General features: G+C 47.9%; 1 protein-coding gene across 1 annotated transcript in view; it reads left to right on the forward strand.

Annotated features, from left to right (window-relative positions):
• DGKQ (diacylglycerol kinase theta) overlaps positions 1 to 19,207 on the forward strand; it is a 679,503-nt gene that overhangs the window by 142,357 nt on the left and 517,939 nt on the right. Inside the window, 2 exon segments of the mRNA XM_030192090.1 lie at positions 857 to 907; positions 909 to 1,011. Coding sequence (XP_030047950.1) covers positions 857 to 907; positions 909 to 1,011 — 154 coding nt within the window.

Consider the following 19,207-nt stretch of genomic DNA (forward strand, 5'->3'; position numbering starts at 1 on the left):
TTCCCTAATTTCTGTTAGCATTTCACTGTCTTTCATTGACAAGGTGGACAGTGTTATTACCCACTGCTATAAATTTTTTCCCATCACACTTGGGATTTCAATGCATAAATCTTTCACAGTGCATTTTTTCTACAGAACTTTCATCCGGTTTCACTTAGTGGGCATATGGTTTGGTATCCTGCTATCACACTGTCCTATTGATTATCCTCCACTCCATCAGGTCTCTGAGATGCTAATTATACAGTTATATGTACCTTGTGATACAGTACTGAGCATTTTAACTATCCCATTTTTATTTTAGACATCTGCATTTGCTTATAGATATGGGCTAGAATATAGTAATGCCCTTTCCTTTCTTTTCTCTTCACACTTTCATTGGAATGTGTTTTCGATTTACTTTTTCTTTTCTGGCATTGCCACTCATTATGCTTCTAAAATGTGATAAACAGATTGTACACCAAAAGCTAATCAAAAGACATACCTTTTTATAGGACTAACTTAATATCTCATTATCTTATTCTTATTTCTTGTTTAACCTTTATTCCTAAGAAAATTGTAGAAATGACATCTGATTCTACATGAGATTCACTGTGGTTCGTTATACTTTTTTGGACAAAAACATATAGAAGTAAGCAACTGACTTATCTTTAGTTTGCACATGTAGAATGTTAGAAGTAAATATATTTCTCAAAACAAGTATAATTCTACTTCGAAATAGTGACATGTGTGATATCATGGTACTAGACCAATAAGGAAATGTATAATGGCCTTGCTTTGAGGAATTTTGTTTACTTTAATAATAGTGTTTTTGTGTGACAAATGAAGCTTGATATATCTTGGTTTGCTTACTTTACAGGCTCATGCTGTGTGCTATGTTGTTATAACCCCAGAATGTACCTTTGGCAGGACTAAGAAGTATGATGCTTCCACCAAACTGTGTATGTTTAAGTACTCGCAACTTCGGCAAAATGCACTGTTTTCGAATATTGGAAATCCCGGAACTCGAACACGGTAAAGGCTGTTGCTCAGAGGCACTTTAGTTTTAGAAAACTTATCTATACTACAAAGGGAAGAACATTTTTAAAATGTATTATTATTATTTATATGCCTTTCTATTACATAATTTCAAATAACATCCATATTATCAGAAATACAAGACAAAAAGATAAGATATAAATGTAATCAAGAAAAAATCTTAACAAACCGTCGCCCCACAAATACAAAGAAATAATTGCGATCCAAGAACTATAGGAAATACAAGTCAAAGAAATATAACCCATCCAAACCTAGCCAGCTCATCCTTACAGTAGAACCTAAACTGAGAAAGAGAATTAAATGTGAACTTCACATCTTCTCTAGCCTCTAAGAACTCAGTAAGCTGCTTAGGATCAACGAAAAGACCAAGCCAGGGAGCAGAATGACAAAAAGCTTTGTGCCTCTTCTGTGCAAATTTTGATAAATCAGGAAGTATACAGACTTTTGATCCTAAAAAGACTCATTCATATGTCTGAAGTAAAGTAGCATAATATTATTGTGGTCCATCTCAGCACAAAAAAAAATTATTAAGTTAGTTCTTTGTGTGATAACATCCAAACAGGACGCCAGGAAACCCGTCAAATCAAAACTTGGCTTCTTTGACCCCTGTTGGCCTTCAACAGATCCTGGCTTGGCCAGAGTCAGATAATGTACACAAACTATAGGTGGTCAAAGGCTCGGGTGGAATGTGAAGTATCTCAATGCAATACATTTTAACCCATATCCAAAGGCGCTACCAAATGAGACCTTGGAAAGTTCAAAAAGTGAAAGTGTTATGTCACAACAATTTATTAAATATTCAGTTTTCCTCTATTTTATTTATTTGGATTTTGCTCACACCTGTTTCAGTTGTAGCTCCAGGTGAGTACATTCAGGTACGCTAGGTAGTTCCTGCCTCAGGAGTGCTCACAGTTTGTACCTAAGGCAATGGAGGATTACGTGACTTGACCAAGATCACCAAGGAGCAGCAGCTAGGAGTTTGAAACCGGCCACTTTGGTTGTCACGACCAGTGCTCTAACCACTTGGCCACTCCTCCACACCAGTATATGTAAAGAACGGTTTGTGCTCAAACTTGGGGTAACTTGTAAATCACAAACTTCCATATCATCATGCTGATCAATCCATAGACTGGTGGGTTGTGTCCATCTACCAGCAGGTGGAGATAGAGAGCAATCCTTTTGCCTCCCTATATGTGGTCATGTGCTGCCGGAAACTCCTCAGTATGTTCTCTATCTCAGCAGGTGGTGGTCACACACAGCAGCAGCTCTGGCTAGGCCTCCAAGCCTAATTTTTAGGTTTTGTTGAGTGCCTGGGGTTGAGGGCTCTTCTTGAGCAAGTGCAAACCTGGTGGCGCCAGGTCCCTCCTTTTCTCCCCCTCCCGCTGGCTCCGTTAAAAAAAAAAAAAAAAAAAATTTTGGACGTCCTTAAAGGCGTTTATTTCGACGTTTATTTAAACGTTTATTGCAGCTACTCACTGGGACACCAGGTCGTTACAGCTCGGAGCGAGAAGCAGGTAATTTTTACCTTTTTTATAGCGGGCAGGGTTTCCCCGATTGATCTCCACGTGGCCTATGGCGTCGGAGGGCGTGGGCGCGAAGAATCGCTCCCCGGACCGCGTGTGCGCTCCTAGCGGGGATGCGGGGGTATTAAAGTCTGATTCGCCCTTGTTGGGTGTCAGTTCGGAGGCCGGTCAGTGTCCCGGGTCTTCTCCGGTGCGGCGGTTTTTTCCCCCATAAACGCCCATCCCCCGCTGCTCGCCTCCGCCATCTTGGCCGGCCACTCTGCTCAGACGGCTTCTTCTTGGGCCGCCCTTGAGCTGGGAGACGTTCATGCCATGGCCGCCCTTGATTTGGGCGACGGCAAAAAAAGCGGCTAAAGTTAAGCGCCGTTCTGTCCCGCACGGCTCCTTCGCGGAGTGTCGCGCCGTACGCCATCTTGGATGCGCAGCATGTTTCTCCCCCGCTCTTTCGAGCGCCGGTTGAGGGTGCGTCTAGGGCTGTGGCCCAGGCTGCTGAAGTGCACAGTCTGGGGGGTTTCTCCCCCGAGTTTATTTTGCTGCTGCATCAGGCCTTCCTTATGCAGAACGCGCCCCTTCTCCCTTGTCCGATAAAGGGGTTGAGGCCCCCGGAAGTAAACGCCCTCGGGTGGATTCCAGGCCTTAGAGGACGCTGTTTCCTCTGATGTAGATGAGGGCAGCGTATCTGAGTTCTCCCAACGGTCCTTTGGGGATTCCTTGGAGGAGACGGATTCCCGCTCGGATGGAGCGGATGACCCCTCTGCAGCACGGATCTTTCGCTCAGAGGATTTGCCCAACCTGTTAATGCAGGCCATGAGCATTTTAAAGATTTCCTCTCCGGAGGACGTCTCTCTCCCTCAGCCCCTGTTGGCTCCGCCATTATGCTGGGACGAAGCGCCCGCCTAGAACCTTCCACGTGCATGATGCCATGCATACCTTAATTTCGGCTCAATGGGATGTCCCAGAAACGAGCCTCAAAGTGGCTAGGGCTATGTCCCGCCTCTATCCTTTGCCTGAAAGTGAACATGAGGCCTTTCTTTGGCCTACCGTGGATTCTTTAATCACTGCGGTGACTAAGAAAAACGGCGTTGCCGGTGGAAGGTGGGACGGCCCTAAAGGACGCCAAGACAGAAGATTGGAGGCGGCCTTAAGGTCGTCCTTCGAGGCGGCTGCCTAAGTTTGCAGGCTCAGTTTGTGGCTCCTACGTTGCTTAGGGCCGTGCACTGACGATTGTGCAGCGGGCTTCCCCCTCGGATCCTTCCTTGAGGGCTGATTGGCCGGCCCTGGAATCGGGCTTGGCTGTATTTGGCAGACTTGCTGTATGATGTCTTGAGAGCCTCGGCTAAAGGTATGGCTCAGACAGTCTCTGCGTGGCGGTGGCTTTGGCTGAAACATTGGTCTGCGGACCACGCCTCTAAGTCCCGCCTGGCTAAGTTGCCTTTTAAAGGCAAGCTGCTCTTTGGGGTCGAGGCTGGACAAAATTGTGACCGATCTCGGCACATCTAAGGGCAAGAGGTTACCAGAGGTCAGGGCTCGGGCCAGTGCTCGCCCGGTATCTCCAGAGGACGGTTTTCAGGAAGCCCGTCGGTTACCGCCCAGGCAAGTCCGGGCTCCTCTGCCCCCTCTTTCCTTCAAGAGGAACTTCTCCCCCAAGCAGCATTCCTTTCGCAGAGACCGCCGTCCCGGAGGTGCGCCCTCCGGTCCTCCCCCAGGTCTCGTACCCAATGACGGGGTCCTGGTCCATGGCCCAGTGCAAATTGGAGGACGCCTGTCCTCGTTTCTGGGCGAGTGGACCAGGGTAACTTCAGACGCTGGGTGCTGGAACTCATCAGAGACGGCTACAAGCTAGAGTTCTGCCGACCCTTAAGAGACGGGTTTGTACTCTCTCCCTGCAAGTCTCCGGTCAAAGCTGTGGCAGTGCAGCAGACCTTGGACAATCTGATCCGCCTGGGTGCGGTCGTTCCGGTGCAGAAAATCAGCTTGGCAAGGGACATTACTCCATTTACTTTGTGGTACCAAAGAAAGGAGGTTCTGTACGGCCTATCCTCGACCTCAAAGGGGTCAATCGGGCCTTGAAAGTTCGGCACTTTCGCATGGAGACCCTCCGCTCTGTTATAGCGGCAGTGAAGGCAGGGGAGTTCCTGGCATCCTTGGACATCAGGAAGCGTACTTGTATATTCCCATCTGGCCCTCCACATCAACGCTTTCTGCGTTTGTGCAGTCCTGGGCCGACACTTCCAGTTGAAAGCCCTCCCGTTCGGGTTGGCTACTGCTCCGCGGACCTTCTCCAAAGTAATGGTGGTCATCGCGGCCTTCCTGAGAAAGGAAGGAGTACAAGTCCATCCTTATCTGGACGACTGGTTGATCCGAGCCCCCTCTTATGCAGAGTGCGGCAAAGCTGTGGACCGGGTGATGCTCTTTTGAGCTCCCTGGGGTGGATCATCAACTGGGAGAAAAGCCAGCTGCGCCCGACTCAGTCCCTGGAGTATCTGGGAGTTCGATTCGACACCCAATTAGGCAGAGTGTTCCTGCCGGACAATCGGATTGTCAAACTTCAGGCTCAGGTGGACCAGTTCCTAGTAGCCTCTCCGCTCCGGGCTTGGGACTATGTGCAGCTGTTGGGCTCTATGACGGCCACGATGGAAGTAGTGCCCTGGGCCAGGGCTCATATGAGACCACTACAACACTCTCTGCTGCAGCGCTGGACTCCGGTGTCGGAGGATTATGCTGTGCACCTTCCCTTGGACCCAGCAGTGCGCAAGGCGCTGAGCTGGTGGCTGCAGACAGACAAGTTGGTCTGCAGGGATGCCTCTTGTGACCCCGGAGTGGATTGTCGTCACGACGGACGCCTCTTTGACGGGCTGGGGAGCCCACTGCTTGGGAAGGACAGCGCAGGGGCTCTGGTCTCCTGCAGAGGCAAAGTGGTCTATCAACCTCCTGGAACTCAGAGCCATTCGGTTGGCGATTTTGGAGTTCCTCCCGGTACTGGCGTTGAAGCCAGTACGGGTCCTGTCGGACAATGCCATGGCTGTGGCCTATGTCAACCGCCAGGGAGGTACCAAGAGCGCCCCCCTAGCCAAGGAGGCCATGAATCTATGCCAGTGGGCGGAAGCGAACCTGGAACAGCTGTCAGCGGCTCATATTGCCGGAGTCATGAATGTCAAGGCGGACTTTCTCAGTCGCCATACCTTGGATCCCGGAGAGTGGCAGCTATCTGCTCAGGCGTTCTTGGACATCACGAAGCGCTGGGGCCAGCCGAGCCTAGATCTGATGGCGTCATCGGCCAATTGCCAAGTGCCGCGCTTTTTCAGCAGAGGACGGGACCCTCGATCCCTGGGAGTAGATGCTCTTCTCCAACAGTGGCCGACACAGGAGCTTCTCTATGTGTTCCCGCCCTGGCTCATGTGGGCAGGGTGCTAGACCGGGTGGCAAAGCATCCGGGCCGGATAATCCTGGTGGGTCCGGACTGGCCCAGACGTCCCTGGTATGCGGACTTGATCAAGCTCTCAGTGGACGATCCTCTGCGGCTGCCAGTGGAGCAGGGCCTGTTGCATCAGGGTCCCGTGGTGATGGAGGATCCCTCCCCCTTTGGTCTTACGGCTGGCTATTGAGCGGCAGCATCTGAGAAAGAAGGGCTTCTCAGACAAGGTCATCGCCACTATGCTGAGAGCGAAGAAGCGCTCTACTTCTACTGCTTACGCCAGGGTTTGGCGTATCTTTGCAGCGTGGTGTGAAGCAGGCTCACTTTCTCCCTCTCCACTGTTCCAATTTCTTCAGGGTTGGCGTTCCTGCCAGAAGGTCTGGAGAAAGGCCTGTCGCTCAGTTCCCTTAAAGTCCAGGTAGCAGCTCTGGCTTGCTTCAGGGGCCGCCTGAAGGGTGCTTCCCTGGCTTCGCAGCCAGATGTGGTGCGCTTTCTCAAGGGAGTTAATCACCTGCGCCCTCCTCTGCACTCAGTGGTGCCTGCGTGGAATCTCAACCTGGTGCTAAGAGCCTTGCAGAAGCCGCCTTTTGAACCCTTGTCAAGGGCATCTCTGAAAGACCTGACTTTGAAAGCAGTCTTTTTGGTGGCTATCACTTCAGCCAGAAGAGTTTCCGAGCTCCAGGCACTCTCATGTCGAGAGCCCTTTCCTGCAGTTCACTGAGGCAGGAGTGTCTATTTGCACAGTGCCTTCCTGCCCAAGGTTGTTTCTCGCTTCCATGGAATCAGCAGCTCTGTCTCCCTTCCTTTCGTAGGGAGGACTACCCAGAGGAATACTCTGCTCTCAAATATCTGGATGTGAGACGAGTCATCATCAGATACTTGGAAGTTACCAATGATTTCCGGAAGTCGGATCATCTGTTTGTCCTGTTTGCAGGTCCTCGTAAGGGTCTGCAGGCTGCTAAGCCTACAGTGGCAAGATGGGTCAAGGAAGCCATTGCAGCGGCTTATGTGGCCGCGGGGAAGGTGCCGCCTATCCAGCTGAAGGCTCACTCCACTAGAGCTCAGGCGGCCTCGATGGCAGAGGCCGGGTCCGCCTCCTTGGAGGAGATTTGCAAGGCGGCAACTTGGGCATCGGCCCATACCTTCTCCAGGTATTACCGCTTGACTGTGGCTGCTCGGGCGGAGGCCCGGTTTGGAGCCTCAGTGTTGCGGTCAGGGATTTCAATGTCCCGCCCTGGGTGAGTACTGCTTCGGTACATCCCACCAGTCTATGGATTGATCAGCATGATGATATGGAAGGTAAAATTATGTATCATACCTGATAATTTTCTTTCCATTAATCATAGCTGATCAATCCATAGCCCCTCCCAGATATCTGTATTGTTTATATTCGGTTGCATTTCAGGTTTCAAGTTTAGTCCTTCAGTTCCTGTTCAGGAGGACTTCGTGTTCAAGTTTTTCAGTGGATTCTTCAAGAGTTGAGACGAATTTGAGTTACAGTGAGCTGCTGCATTCCTCTCCCCCTCCGTTTACGGGGCTGGATTGAGACATAAATTCTGCCGGCGCTCCCTCCCGCTTCGTGCGGCTGTAGGGCAGCTTTGTACCCCTCCCGCTTCGGGCGGTGTTAGGGTCAGTCAGCTCACTCCCGCGGTTGCGGTTGCCAGGATAAGCCAGATCCCCCCGCATCGGTGGGTGTGGTGTCCCTCCCCCGCTCCGCGGGGATGAGCTGGACGGATTCCCCTCCCCTACTTGTGTGGGGTAAGCTGGGTTAATTCCCCTCCCCCGTTTCGGCGGTGGTGAGCTGGGCAGAGTGTCCCTTTGTGGGTGTAATTCTCTAAGTGCTGAGTCCTGCGGATGGAGCTTGGATATCGACATACTGAGGAGTTTCCGGCAGCACATGACCACATATAGGGAGGCAAAAGGATTGCTCTCTATCTCCACCTGCTGGTAGATGGACACAACCCACCAGTCTATGGATTGATCAGCTATGATTAATGGAAAGAAATTATCAGGTATGATACATATTTTACCTTTTCCTTCCCTCTCACTCATTTTGCTGTTTAACTGAGTGAACTCCTGTGCCTTGGTCCAGAACAGTTTGAGAAATCACACCCATATCTTGCGAAATGTAAACAATGAATTTCTAATAGAGATATTAAGTTCATGCGAAACCTCCCACTGTAGGGTAATTACCACAGGTCCTCTCCAAATCTCTCAGCTTAGAAGAAGGTCCCTGTTCTTCCGCAGCAATGGGTTCCCCCTCTAAAGCAGAAATTTGCAGGAGCTAATTTCCAGAAGATTTTGATATCACCCCAACTCAGTGGGGTGAACACCGCCAAAGGAAGGCTTCCCAGCAGTGATCACCATAACAACTTGCATCTTCAGGTCTCTGCTCTGCCTTGGTGGTGGCATTTTCAGGCTGAGAGGACGACTAGTTCAGGGCTGAAAGGCGCTCTCTCCCGACTGCTTGTCTGAATCAAGAACAGGCTGGTTGGAAAGTTGAGCTGGAGGAGTTCCAGTAGGCGCTTGAAGCCCCTCGAGTCATCTAACGCAGGGATGGCGATAGACTGGGTTTACCAGGAGCTGACTGAGCTGTACCTTTTACCATCTTGGATCTCCCCTTTGGGAAGAAACTTTTTAAAAGCCATTTTCATGAGTAGTGACTTGGCTATCAAAAAATGCCCTTCCTGAATGTGGTATAATTAGAGATGTATCCATAGGTGTATTTAGGTCAAGGAAGGAAAATAACGGGGTAGGTCGCCTGGTGTCATCCCTGCAAATTCAGTGCTGGGTCATATTCGAGCTGTGGTATTAAATTTCCAGGAATGGGAGCGGTGAAAACAAAGCTGGTTAAGTGATATTCAGCACTTAACCAGCTATAGTGAACCACTTAAAGATAGGACTGACTTTTATGTGGTTACTTTGGCCAGTTAAGTGTTGAATATTGGCACTTAACCGGCCAAGTGCTGACTCTGCCCCCGGACATTTGCAGTGGCACTATTTGGTTAGCCCCAGATAAGCAATTTAGGGGTCATTTTACTAAGGTGCACTAATGGATTTAGCGCAGAGCCGGTGGGGGGAGGCGGGGCTGATGGTTGGGAGGTGGGGCTAGTGCTGGGCAAGACTTCTATGGTCTGTGCCCTGAAAATGGCAGATACAAATCAAGGTAAGGTATACACAAAAAGTAGCACATATGAGTTTATCTTGTTGGGCAGACTGGATGGACCGTACAGGTCTTTTTCTGCCGTCATCTACTGTGTTACTATGATAAGATGCTCATTATATTCCTATGGGCATCTTATCATTTAGTGCACACTAATCGTTAGCACATTCTAAATCTGTTAGCACATCTTAGCAAAAGGACCCTTTAAACAGCCAGGAGCCTCTTCTACTACTACTACTACTACTATTTAGCATTTCTATAGCGCTACAAAGCATACGCAGCGCTGCACAAACATAGAAGAAAGACAGTCCCTGCTCAAAGAGCTTACAATCTAATAGACAAAAAAATAAATAAAGTAAGCAAATCAAATCAATTAATGTGAACGGGAAGAGAGGAGGGTAGGTGGAGGCAGGTGGTTACAAGTGGTTACGAGTCAAAAGCAATGTTAAAGAGGTGGGCTTTCAGTCTAGATTTAAAGGTGGCCAAGGATGGGGCAAGACGTAGGGGCTCAGGAAGTTTATTCCAGGCGTAGGGTGCAGCGAGACAAAAGGCGCGAAGTCTGGAATTGGCAGTAGTGGAGAAGGGAACAGATAAGAAGGATTTATCCATGGAGCGGAGTGCACAGGAAGGGGTGTAGGGAAGGACGAGTGTGGAGAGATACTGGGGAGCAGCAGAGTGAGTACATTTATAGGTTAGTAGAAGAAGTTTGAACAGGATGCGAAAACGGATAGGGAGCCAGTGAAGGGTCTTGAGGAGAGGGGTAGTATGAGTAAAGCGACCCTGGCGGAAGATGAGACGGGCAGCAGAGTTTTGAACCGATTGGAGAGAGGAGTGGTGACTAAGTGGGAGGCCAGCAAGAAGCAGATTGCAGTAGTCTAAACGAGAGGTGACAAGGGTGTGGATGAGGGTTTTGGTAGAGTGCTCGGAAAGAAAGGGGCGGATTTTACGGATGTTGTAAGAAAGAAACGACAGGTCTTGGCAATCTGCTGGATATGAGCAGAGAAGGAGAGAGAAGAGTCAAAGATGACCCCAAGGTTTCGAGCTGAGGAGACAGGGAGAATGAGAGAGCCATCAACAGAAATAGAAAACGGGGGGAGCGGGGAGGTGGGTTTGGGGGGGGAAATGAGAAGCTCGGTTTTGGTCATATTTAATTTCAGGTGGCGTTGAGACATCCAGACAGCAATGTCAGACAAGCACGCTGAAACTTTGGTTTGGATGCAAGGTGAGATATCAGGGGTAGAAAGGTAGATTTGGGAGTCATCAGCATAGAGATGGTAGGAAAAGCCATGGATGAGATTAATGAACCAAGGGAAGAAATGTAGATAGAAAAGAGGAGGGGACCAAGAACAGAACCCTGAGGTACGCCGACAGGCAGAGGGATAGAAGTAGAAGAGGATCCACCAGAATGAACACTAAAGGTGCGGAGGGAGAGGTAGGAAGAGAACCAGGAAAGGACAGAGCCCTGGAATCCAAGTGAGGACAGGGTATCGAGAAGTATGCTGTGATCGACAGTGTCAAAGCAGCGGAAAGATCAAGAAGAATGAGGATGGAATATTGACCTCTGGATTTAGCCAGTAATAGGTCATTGGAGACTTTAGTAAGCGCAGTTTCGGTTGAGTGGAGAGGGCGAAAACCAGATTGTAGTGGGTCGTTTAAATCATTTTAATATCAGGCTCAACATACCCAGATTTGTATTTTCATTTCTCTGTCTCTAAATTTCCATTAAAAATAAAATACCCACACAAAAAGCCAGTGTGCACAGATACTTTTTACTCACAGTAAGTATCAAGGTGAAAGTCTAAGTGCTTTTTTTTCCTCCTCTTAATAAACTGGTGCAGTGTTTCTTGGGTAGTTTATAGTTTATTAAAACATACTATACCACCCAAGCTGACTGACAGAACTAGGTGGTTTACAAACTAAAAACATATACATATTGGAAAGGAACTACAATATTATGATGAGAAAATCATGTTTATTGAGTGCTATGTGGTGAAAAACAGGAGCAACAGGTAACACACATGACAACAAACACTGCTCAATGGTAACAGGCTGTTAAAACTATTTAAACGTTTTATTCCCCCACTCCCCTCTCCCTGAGCTGTGGGAGATGATTAGTTCAGTAATTTGCTATGGGTTGCTGGCTGTGAGGTGGACCAAAAATGCTCCCATGTCCATTTGTGACTGCTTTCCATGTGGGTGCTCTCCATGCCCTCTGGTGGCCAGAGCTGGTGGCTGCTATGGACTGTTTTCTGCTGTCTTCCATGTTCCAGACTTCAGTGAGTCCGGTCCGGATTTTCCAGGTTGCCAGCCTTGCTCTGCTGGGTTGTTCTGGAATAGCACCCTTACTTGGCTGGTGATTTACTGTAGCTGTGGGTCAGCTGCTGAGGGGCTTATTAGCTTCTGTGAGCCTTGCTTGCCTTGCCTTGTTGGACCCTGTGTTGGACCCTGCCTGTTCCTGGACTTTGACTTTGCTTGCTTCCTGTGCCTGTGACCCTTGGCCTGGACCGGGACCTGGACTTTGCTTTCCGCCTGCCTATAGACTCTGGTTAGTTTATGGATTACCCGTGTTTGCTGCCGGCCCCTTTGACCTTGCTGTGCTACTGGATAATGTTTACTGTCTACTATTAAAGCCTCTTCTAGTTATATTCTGTGGTTCCTGCCTGTTGTGTTCAGCACTGCTTTCTACTTGGGTGATTTGCCTGCCGCTGCCGCTCCTCGACAGTGGCCCAAGGGTTCACAAACCTAGTTCCTGCTTTGAGAACGTGACAGAATTACCAAGGCCATGAGCCGGCGAAATCATCCTTCCAGCAGGGTTTCCTGCCCATGACTTTGTCCTCTGTTTGCAATCCGGGTCACAGCCCGGGTGCCGCTCCTAGTTTGGATTTGGATCTTGACCCAGTTTCTGATCTTAATAGTTTTATCACGCTTCATGATTACCGGGAACAACTTCTCTTTGATCCAGCCTTAAGGAATACCCCTGAAGCTGCAGCGGAGAGACAGCGTGTTTGGGGGCTTGGGTTCTCTGCAAACCCAGTCTCTGCTATTGATCCTGCATACCGCTGCAGACTTCTCTTGGATCCAGCCCTGCGAGATACTCCTGAAGCTGACGCTGAAAGAAGGCATTGTGAAACCCCGAAGCTCAGGGCTTATCAGCAGTTTGTGTGGAGCAGTTTGAGTTCCAGTTCCAACCAAGATACGGACTCTAATCCGAGTTTCAGCTCCAGCCAAGCTGCTGAGTCCAAGCCGAGTTCCAGCTCCAGCCAACCTGCTGAGTTCTAGCCAAGTGCTTGAGCCTGCTCTGAGTCCCTTCCCAGAGTCTGAGTCTGCTCTGAGATCCTGCCAAGCGCCGGAGGCTGCTCTGAGTTCCAGTCAAACTTCTGAGCCTGCGCTGAGTTCCAGCCAAGTGCCTGAGTCTGCTCTGGGGTTCTGCCCAGTGCCTGAGGCTGTTTTGAGTTCCAGCCCAGAGGATGCTGAGTCTGCTCCGAGTTCGAGCTCCAGCCAAGCTGTTCCTGAGTCTGCTCCGAGATTGAGCTCCAGCCAAGTTGTTCCTGAGTCTGCTCCAAGTTTGAGTTCCAGCCCAGCTGTTCCTGAGTCTGCTCCGAGTTTGAGTTCCAGCCCAGCTGTTCCTGAGTCTGCTCCGAGTTTGAGTTCCAGCCCAGCTGTTCCTGAGTCTGCCCCGAGTTCAAGTTCCAGCCAAGAACCTGAAGCCAGTCCGAGGTTCAGTCTTGCTTCCAGTCCGAATTCCAGTCTAGCTACCCATGGTCATGTTTTGAAACTCCTCCCTCGGTTTCACCACTGTTACCCATAGAGACCGGAATCTCCCCGGGAGAGTGGGGGGGCCTTGAGGAGGGGGTGCTTTCCATGTGGGTGCTCTCCTTGCCCTCTGGTGGCCAGAGCTGGTGGCTGCTATGGACTGTTTTCTGCTGTCTTCCATGTTCCAGACTTCAGTGAGTCCGGTCCGGATTTTCCAGGTTGCCAGCCTTGCTCTGCTGGGTTGTTCTGGAATAGCACCCTTACTTGGCTGGTGATTTACTGCTGCTGAGGGGCTTATTAGCTTCTGTGAGCCTTGCTTGCCTTGCCTTGGTATCAAAGGTCATCCATGAGTTCCTGGTGGTTTGTTGGAGTTCCTCTGAAAGTTTCCTTTGTGTTGGACCCTGCCTGTTCCTGGACTTTGACTTTGCTTGCTTCCTGTGCCTGTGACCCTTGGCCTGGACCGGGACCTGGACTTTGCTTTCCGCCTGCCTATAGACTCTGGTTAGTTTATGGATTACCCGTGTTTGCTGCCGGCCCCTTTGACCTTGCTGTGCTACTGGATAATGTTTACTGTCTACTATTAAAGCCTCTTCTAGTTATATTCTGTGGTTCCTGCCTGTTGTGTTCAGCACTGCTTTCTGCTTGGGTGATTTGCCTGCCGCTGCCGCTCCTCGACAGTGGCCCAAGGGTTCACAAACCTAGTTCCTGCTTTGAGAACGTGACACATTGGAAGCATACACCCTGCAAAGAAGAAATAACCACTCAACTTTAGTACAGAAGCTAAACGTGAGCACTTCAGCAAGAGTCTGTTGTATATCTTCAGAAAGTGTTCCGACGGCAAGCTATTTACATAATGACGCAGTTGAAGATAAGCATAAAAGTCCGTATTAGGCACTTTGAAGATGGTCCGCAAAGGCTTTCAATTTGCCTTCCTCCTTGGATACTTGTTAGAGTTAGTGAATGCCCAAGGAGTCCCAGTGAACAAATGCTGCTGAATCACAACCAGGCCCAAAATCAGGGTTGTGTCTGATTTCCAAAAAGGGCGTGATTGCAGGAGAAAAGTGGTGGCATCTGCAGAGCCACTGCCAAACAGCCCGTGCAGCCTTAACAAACAAGTTATGACACAGTAATTTGGGAGATCAACTTGGAATAGTATGAATTTACCAACTGAAATGGGTCCTGGAAAAAAGAGAGGTCTCCAAGTTAGTTACAGAAAAATCATGGGTGCCCCTGAACTAGTGTCTCATCATATATGCCACAGTTAAATAATACAGGTTCAGCAGTCCCAATCCCCCATGAGACCTAAGTTTCTGAATAATGGAGATCAGAAGTCTGGCCTGCCTACCCTGCCAAAGGTAACCATGAAACACCATATGCATCTCCCACTCATCCCGTGCCTTAAGATGCAAGGGAAACATTTAGAAGACATACAACCATTGTGGCACCAACGTGTAATTAAACTCTGGAATTCATTGCCAGAGAATGTGGTAAAAGCGGTTAGCTTGGCGGGGTTTTAAAAAGGTTTGGACGGCTTCCTAAAGGAAAAGTCTGTAGACCATTATTAAAATGGATTTGGGGAAACTCCACTGCTTATTCCTGGGATAAGCAGCTTAAAATGTTTTGTACTTTTTGGGATCTTTCCAGGTATTTGTGACCTGCATTGGCTACTGTTGGACACAGGATGCTGGGCTTCATGGACCTTTGGTCTGTCCCAGTATGGCAATACTTCTGTACTTATCATATTGAACAATGCGTCCCAAGAGAGACAATGGGTAAGCACACCAGACCCCGAGCATCCGCCAAAGTTCTTGCAACTGTGGGTTAACATTACAATTACGCAGCAAAGAGAGGTTGGAACTACAATATTTTGACAGGAAAGAGTATAAGTCAGTCACACCAGATCAATCATAACAAAACTAGAAGTTGCTGAAGACAGGGTAAAGAGCGGAACAGAGAAAGGGGAAAGGGAGAGAGTTCCAGAGGTGGGCAGAGGAGGTATGGTGAAATTAATGCAGCCTACCACCTCATTAATCATCAAGATGAAATGCTTGTTTAAAAAGCCAGGTTTTCAGTGCTATTTAAAATTTTTTAATAGTTCAGAACATGTGGGGAGAGGATGGAAATTACAATAGAAAGGAGCAGCGAAAAAGAAAGCATGATGGCGGGTGAATTCGAGCTGGACAGCTTTGGGACTCAGGAGAACCATCAGTGGTCATTAATGGAGCGGAGGAGATGAGTAGGAGAGTAAGAAATGATCAATGTAGCAAGATAATCGGGAAGACCAACTCTGTGAACCTTGAAGGTGAGAGTGAGCAGCTTAAATGTAATGTGTTGCTCAGTGGGGAGCCATTGGAATTTTTGAAACAAGGGGGAAACATGGTCAAACTTCCATGCATGATAGATGAGTTTAATGGCTGTATTCTGTATTGGTTTTAAAGATTTGACTGGGAACAACCTAAGTATATTACAGTAGTCCAGTCGTCTTGTTAGTAATGACAGACAAAAGAATGAAAAGTTGCTTGATTGAAATATCTTCAGACAGAACACAGTTGATGGAGGACAAGAAAACTAGTCTTACATGAACTGGAGATCTGTGGTGTTAAAATGAGATGTAAGTCTAAGAGAATGCCTAAATAGCGGAATGAGTCAACCAGGTGCGTAGGGATGCCAAAACGATTAAGGAGAGTAGGTGGGACAGGTAGCCCACCAGTGAACCAGCAGGCCACAGTCTTCTGCTTGTTTAGAACTAATTTGTGGTTACTGAGCCAGTTTGAGACAAGCGATAAGCAGTCTTGAAGTGGAGTGATGACAAGGTGAATGGATTAGTAGGAAAAAGGAGCAATATATCATCAGCATAAAAGTGGGACGATACTCCAGTAGATTGGATAAGAGAAGCCAGAGGACTCGTGAATAAGTTAAAGAGGGGAAAGATCTGACCCCAGGGGGACTCCACAGATCAGAGAACGGGGAGAAGCTCTAGATGATGCAAACGCAACCTTATAAGAGCGATCAGAAAGAAAAGAAGAGAACGATGAAGGAACAGAACCAGAGATACCAAAAGATGATAGCTGCAATAACAACAAGCTGTGATTTACCAGGTCGAAGGCTGCAGTGAGATCAAGTAAGACTGCAAGAATAACCGTGTGTTTAGATGAGAGTAGATTTTGTTTAATACAGCTGTTAGGACTGTTTTGGTGCTAAAATGAGGTCTGAAAACCTGTCTGTCTTGGGTGGAGAGCAAAAGTTGTTTTTTTTTTTTTCAATAAAGAGAACAGTTGGGTGAATACTATCTTTTCCTAGTACCTTAGAAAGAAAGCTGAGATTTGGATGATAGTGAGCAGGGGCTTGGGGGTCTAAAGATAGTTTCTTTAGAATAGGACATACAATTGCAGTTTTTCAGGGCATGAGTACCTGCCTGGCTTGAAAGACTAGTATTATTACACTCCCCGGTCATCAGCTTAGATCTCTAGATGCAAACCTCCTGTCTCTCCCATCCCCCTGCATAGCCCATTATGAGTCCACAAGTCAACAACCTTTTCTTCACTGCCCCAAACACTGTAACGATCTCCCACCCCCAATCAGAGCTGAAACTTTCCATTCTAAATGTAAACAACTTCTGAAAACCCATTTCTTTTAATTGAGCCTTGGGCGGTCTGTCTTCCACAGATATTGAGACCTGTGATCACTGGACCCAGATACTGTGATCTCCTTAATTTTTACCATCGTCCCCTCTCATACTCCTTGTATAAATAGTTTTATCCTGTTGACTTGGAGTTCCTCTCTTCCTCTTGTTTTTAATTATACTCTGTAAACCACTTTGCCAACTTTGTTGCTTCAGCTGTATATGAAGTTTTTAAATAAACTATAAGAAGCTCAAGCTTAGGAATTGTGAACCAGGTTGGGGTGTAATTTCCCCTGGACTTTTTCCCAGTGTACCTGGATTGAGAAAGTGTAAAATTTAAAAGATGAAATTGAGAAGTTATGAAAATGAGACTTGATAAAGTTGTAACATATCACTATGAAATATCATGTAACAGAACATGCATTAGAAAATTTCTTTGAATGCTTAAAATGTTTTATAGAGCAGGAGGCATCCAGGAAATAGATGGAGAAGACAGTTTTTAAAGCTGTTTTAGATGGATTGAGGCAAGGCATTCCTGGGGGCAGAGAAGGGGAGCAACAAATATAAATTTTATTTTCAAATCTCTGTGTGTTGCTGGCAAATGTTTGCCTACAAAAAAAAATCAGGGGCAAAAATGTTCAAAAGTAAACAGCAAAGTTACCTGTAATAGATCTTCTCCGAGTACAGCAGGCCAAGTATTCTTACAGTTGGGTGATGTCATCCAACGGAGCCCAGTGTGGATTCTGACTAGTGATATTAACACAGAACTTTGCCTTCCTGCCTGACACGCAAGCGTGGGTCCTACAGCCATTTCAAAAAGCAAAAGAATGCAACTACATGGAGAGGTGGGGAGGGTATGTAAGAATATTTGTCCTGCTGTCCTCAGAGAACACCTACTACAGGTGAGTAACTTTGCTTTCTCTGAGGACAAGCAGGCCTTTGTATTCTCACAGCTGGGAATTCCTAGCTACCTGGCTCACCAAAAACAACAATGCTAGGATAACAGGGATTCAAATCATTGAGACCTTGAAGTCAATCAACTTGAAAACTAAATACATTCTAGTGGTGAAGGTGCAGCCTGTAACAGAACAAAACTGGGGGGGGTGGGGGGTGGAGTTGGATTCTGGACACCGAACAGATTCTGCAGGACTGTTTGCCTGAATCAGTTTCACGTTGTGTATCCTGCTCAAGACAGTAATGCAATGTGAGTGTGTGGACAGATGACCACGTCGCAGCTTGCATAACTCCTTGTTGGAGGCTGAGCTCAAGTGGGCTACCGACATAGCCATGGCTGTGACATTATGAGCCTTGATATGACCCTCTGTAACCAGCCCAGCCTGGACATAAGTAAAGGAGATGCAATCTGCTAGCCATTTGGAAATTGTCCATTTGCCGATGGCTACCCTATCCTGTTTGGGTCAAAAGAAGCAAAAAACTGGGTGGACTGTCTATGGACTTTGATCTGCTCCAGATAGAAGGCTAAGACTCACTTGCAATCCAAAGTATGCAGTATACTCTCGCCAGTGGTTTTGGGAAAAATGTTGGCAGTACGATTGACTGATTAAGATGGAACTCTGGCACTACCTTAGGAAGGACCTTAGGATGCATTTGGAGAACTACTCTATTATGGTGAAACTTAGTGTAAGGTGGATCAGCTACTAGGACCTGAAGCTCACTGACCGTGCGAGCTGAAGCAACCAACACTGCTGGTTCCAGGTCAGAGACATGCCACCATCAGAGTCTGCTGATTCCCATACCATGGGAGAGAGTCTGGATGCAATGTCAGTCGTAGGCACCCCGGCCAGATATTTTCTACATTCCAGCTGCTTACTGGCCATCTGGAGAAGCTCTGTGGCCTTTTCCTGTGGGAGAGTATCTGCAAGACTTAGTGTAGTGTGAACTAAAGATTGTAAGTAGAGGCTTGTGTAGAGCTGGTAGGACTGGATGTGGTCAACGAGCCTCGAGACCTGAAAGATTTTCCTCCGACACGAGTTTAGTGTCCTGGCCTCCCTATGTGGGGATGCCGAGGTATGAGTCCTGAAACTCCTAGCTCGTTTTGAGAGCAAATTCGACCACCAGAGAAGGGTGTGGTAGTTCTGCCCTCTCAAATCCTGGAGCCTTTGGATACGGTACTGCGTATCCATCTTCACAGGTGCAGCCTGCAGTGAGAGGGGAGATTCTCAATTCTTCATCAGTGCATCCTTAAGGATAGGGTACAATGGTATGGTGACCCTTTCCTTAGGAGGAGACTCTTGGTCCAGGGACAGTCAACATCTCCTCCCTGGTCTCTTCCTCTATTTCCAATTTAAATGGAATGGCAGAATTTATCTCCCTGATTAAACTGCTGAAAGAGAGACCCTCAGGTGGAGATTTACTTTTCTCTTGAGGTGGTGAGGGATCAGAAGGTATCCCATAAGACTCCTCCTCCAAGGAGTAATATGGGTCCTCCTCTGAATTCCATGAGTGGTCCCATTCAGACTCTTTTGCATATTCAAGTTGTACTGAATGAAGCTGTTCCTGTCTCGACTCAGTCGATCTATGTCCATGCCTCAAAGAGCATCGCGGTACAGCCCTACTCTCTGATTCAGAGGAAGCTTCCTCCTCCAACATTGAGAGTGGTACTATATGCATCGAGGTAGACACCCTGGTGTCGAGGATCTCTGCATCGGCATGGAAAGAACCTCGTGAAGAATCTG

The sequence above is a fragment of the Microcaecilia unicolor genome, chromosome 2 (genome assembly GCF_901765095.1).
Source record: "Microcaecilia unicolor chromosome 2, aMicUni1.1, whole genome shotgun sequence".
Classification (NCBI taxonomy): domain Eukaryota; kingdom Metazoa; phylum Chordata; class Amphibia; order Gymnophiona; family Siphonopidae; genus Microcaecilia; species Microcaecilia unicolor.